General features: G+C 48.4%; 1 protein-coding gene and 1 long non-coding RNA gene across 3 annotated transcripts in view; one reads left to right on the top strand and one right to left on the bottom strand.

Moving 5' to 3' along the window:
• Window positions 1–695, bottom strand: part of LOC124398753 — a 1,577-nt gene extending 882 nt beyond the window's left edge. The window contains exon 1 of the long non-coding RNA XR_006928119.1: window positions 567–695. This is a non-coding gene — a long non-coding RNA (uncharacterized LOC124398753). The remainder of the gene's footprint in view (window positions 1–566) is intronic.
• LOC124398752 overlaps window positions 213–2,500 on the top strand; it is a 6,821-nt gene continuing 4,533 nt past the window's right edge. The window contains exons 1-2 of one of the 2 annotated variants that reach the window (XR_006928118.1): window positions 213–1,009; window positions 2,374–2,500. The exon at window positions 2,374–2,500 is cut by the window's right edge and continues 174 nt beyond it. Coding sequence is in view for 1 of the 2 variants with exons in the window: in XM_046869069.1 (XP_046725025.1) it covers window positions 634–1,009; window positions 2,374–2,500 (503 nt within the window). In the remaining variant the exon portion in view is untranslated. The remainder of the gene's footprint in view (window positions 1,010–2,373) is intronic. The other variant, XM_046869069.1, reaches the window with a different exon arrangement.

Below are 2,500 nucleotides of genomic sequence, written 5' to 3'. Positions count from 1 at the left end.
ACATTTATACTGTAAAAATATTAGTTTCTGATCTACACCTCTATTCTGCATTCCACATTCTGATATGGCAATGATGACGACACTGGTGTAATGAATATGCAAATTGTGCATGATTGTGACGTCACGTGTCAACTTTGAGCCACTTTTTGGAGTCAATTACGATCAGTGGAGAAGAAACGCACGTGTGGAATAAATGTTTTCTATGCAGCAGTGAATTTTTACATTATTATTATTATTATTATTATTATTTATTACACTGTGATGTAATGCGGTGTTTGTACAGTTATGGAGATTTAGTCAGCTCGCAATGTGTCACTTTTTGGCCCTCGTGCCATTACGGACGGCGCACGTGCGCCACACGCACAAGCACGCAGGCACGCACGCGCGCACCGGCAGGAGGAATTACGCTTGTGTGTGTGTGCGCGCGCACCAAAACTCGTCCTGGAACGCTTTCTTAAGCCAAGCCAGAAAAAAGGACATGAGCATGACCAACTCCGGTATGTGACACACACACATACACACACACACACTCTTCTGACTCGTGGGTAAACCGGGACAGCTGTTACCGGGAGACGCGGCAGTGATGGCCCGGTGGAGGAGAGCTCGCGCACGAAGAGAGTGAGCGGCGTCGCCATGCTCTCGTGCAACACGAGCGCGATCAAGGACTGGAGCTTCTTCCTTTCCCACATCCTGCCGCTGGTCAACCGGTCGGCCGGGCTCGTGCACCGTGGCGTGGAGGAGGCGGAGGCGGTCACGGCGGCCGTGGTGACTGTGGCGCTCGAACCCGCCAGCCGCGCGCCCGCGGACTCCAATCACACGGAGCGCGTGTACCAGTACGCCTACTCGGAGGGGGACGCGCTCGTGCACGCGGGCCGAGAGCCGCCCGACCGGGAGCCCGTTCCTCTGCCCAAAGCCGTGCTGTACCTGCTGATGGCGGCGCTCGTGGTGGTGCTGGTGGCCTACGCCATAGTGGGACATCTGGTCAAAGATCTGCTGCTCGAGTTTGTAGGTGAGTCTGTCTGTCTGTCTGTCTGTCTGTTTGTCTGTCTCTCTCTCTCTCTCTCTCTGTCTGTCTGTCTGTCTGCCGGTCTGTCTGTCTGTCTGTCTGCCTGCCTGTCTGTCTCTCCGTCTCTCTGTCTGTCTCTCTGTCTGTCTCTTTGTGTTTATCCCTCTCCATCTGTCTCTTTATTTATTCATTTGTTTGTTTGTTTGTTTGTTTATTTAAACGAAACCTGATCAACCCCAGAGCTCTAGATTTCGCTTTGGATGATAAATTCTAACACTGTCACGATTCACATCCCATCACGTGAAATATATTATACTTGAATTACGCTAGTGGAGTTGCTACACACACACACACACACACACACACACACACACACACACACACACGGTGCAGCTATAGTGCTGTGAGACTTTTTTGCAGCACTTTGTCCTATAGATTGTAAACAAAAAGAGAAGAAGTGAAAGGAAACAATCTTGAGACCTGGACGTTGTGGTCTGCAGATGATGTATTTCCCTTGTGTAGTTCAGAGTGTGTGTGTGTGTGTGTGTGTGTGTGTGTGTGTGTGTGTGTGTTTGTGTGACTGCAGGGTCCCTGTGTATGTTCTGTGTATTGTCTGAACACTCAATGACATCATGGTATTAAAATGTTCATATTACAGAGAGAAAATTACAAAAAAAAGTCTAAAATCTCTCCTGAAGATTAAATTCTGTAGTTACTGCTGCACCTCTGCCTGTCGGACACTGGAGACTCCTTCCACACGTTTTACTTCAAGAAGTTTCACATTTACCTTCGGACCATTCAGGATCCAGGATTCAGCTCTGCAGTGGTATCAGTGGAGTTTTAGTTTCTGTCAGGAAACTGATAAATATTCATATTTACTCTGATGCTCCTCATATGCAGTTCAGTACACAGTGAAACAAAACAACGTTTCTCCAGGACCGAGGTGCTCCAGCAACAACATAAACTCACAACACAAAGTGCACATGTGAACATTTAGTGCAAAAGAAGAAAAAAAGACAAGAGACAAAGAAAACCAGTATCCCAGTAGCACTGAGCAGTACAGCAGGTTGTGAAAGAGGAACCGTGTGAAGGTCAATCATCACAGCTTTGAGACCGACCCCAACAAATCAGGTTTCTCATCAACGCATTTGATTGTGACGTCACCAAACAGGAAACCTCACCTGGCAGGTACGACGCATGTCAAAAGTATTCGGACACTTTCGGGTTGTTTAAAGCCGACCAATCACAGTGCAGCTCATTGTCTCTGAGCTGTAAAATGAGCACGCCATCATTGTGAGTGTGTGTGTGTGTGTGTGTGAGAGAGAGAACTGAGTGTGTGTAATAACACTGAGCGTTTTCTCCGTCAGAGTGGGTGTTCGGTCCTCGCTCGGCGAACCACAGGAGTAAAAGCGACGTGAGCTGCATCACCATCGGCGCCAGTGAGATGAACCGACTCCCACGTCTTCAGGAAACGAACCCACACCAGTACATCAG

The sequence above is a fragment of the Silurus meridionalis genome, chromosome 16 (assembly GCF_014805685.1).
Source record: "Silurus meridionalis isolate SWU-2019-XX chromosome 16, ASM1480568v1, whole genome shotgun sequence".
Taxonomy (NCBI): Eukaryota; Metazoa; Chordata; class Actinopteri; order Siluriformes; family Siluridae; genus Silurus; species Silurus meridionalis.
Note: the sequence above shows the minus strand (reverse complement) of the source record. Positions and strands in the feature narration are given on the sequence as shown.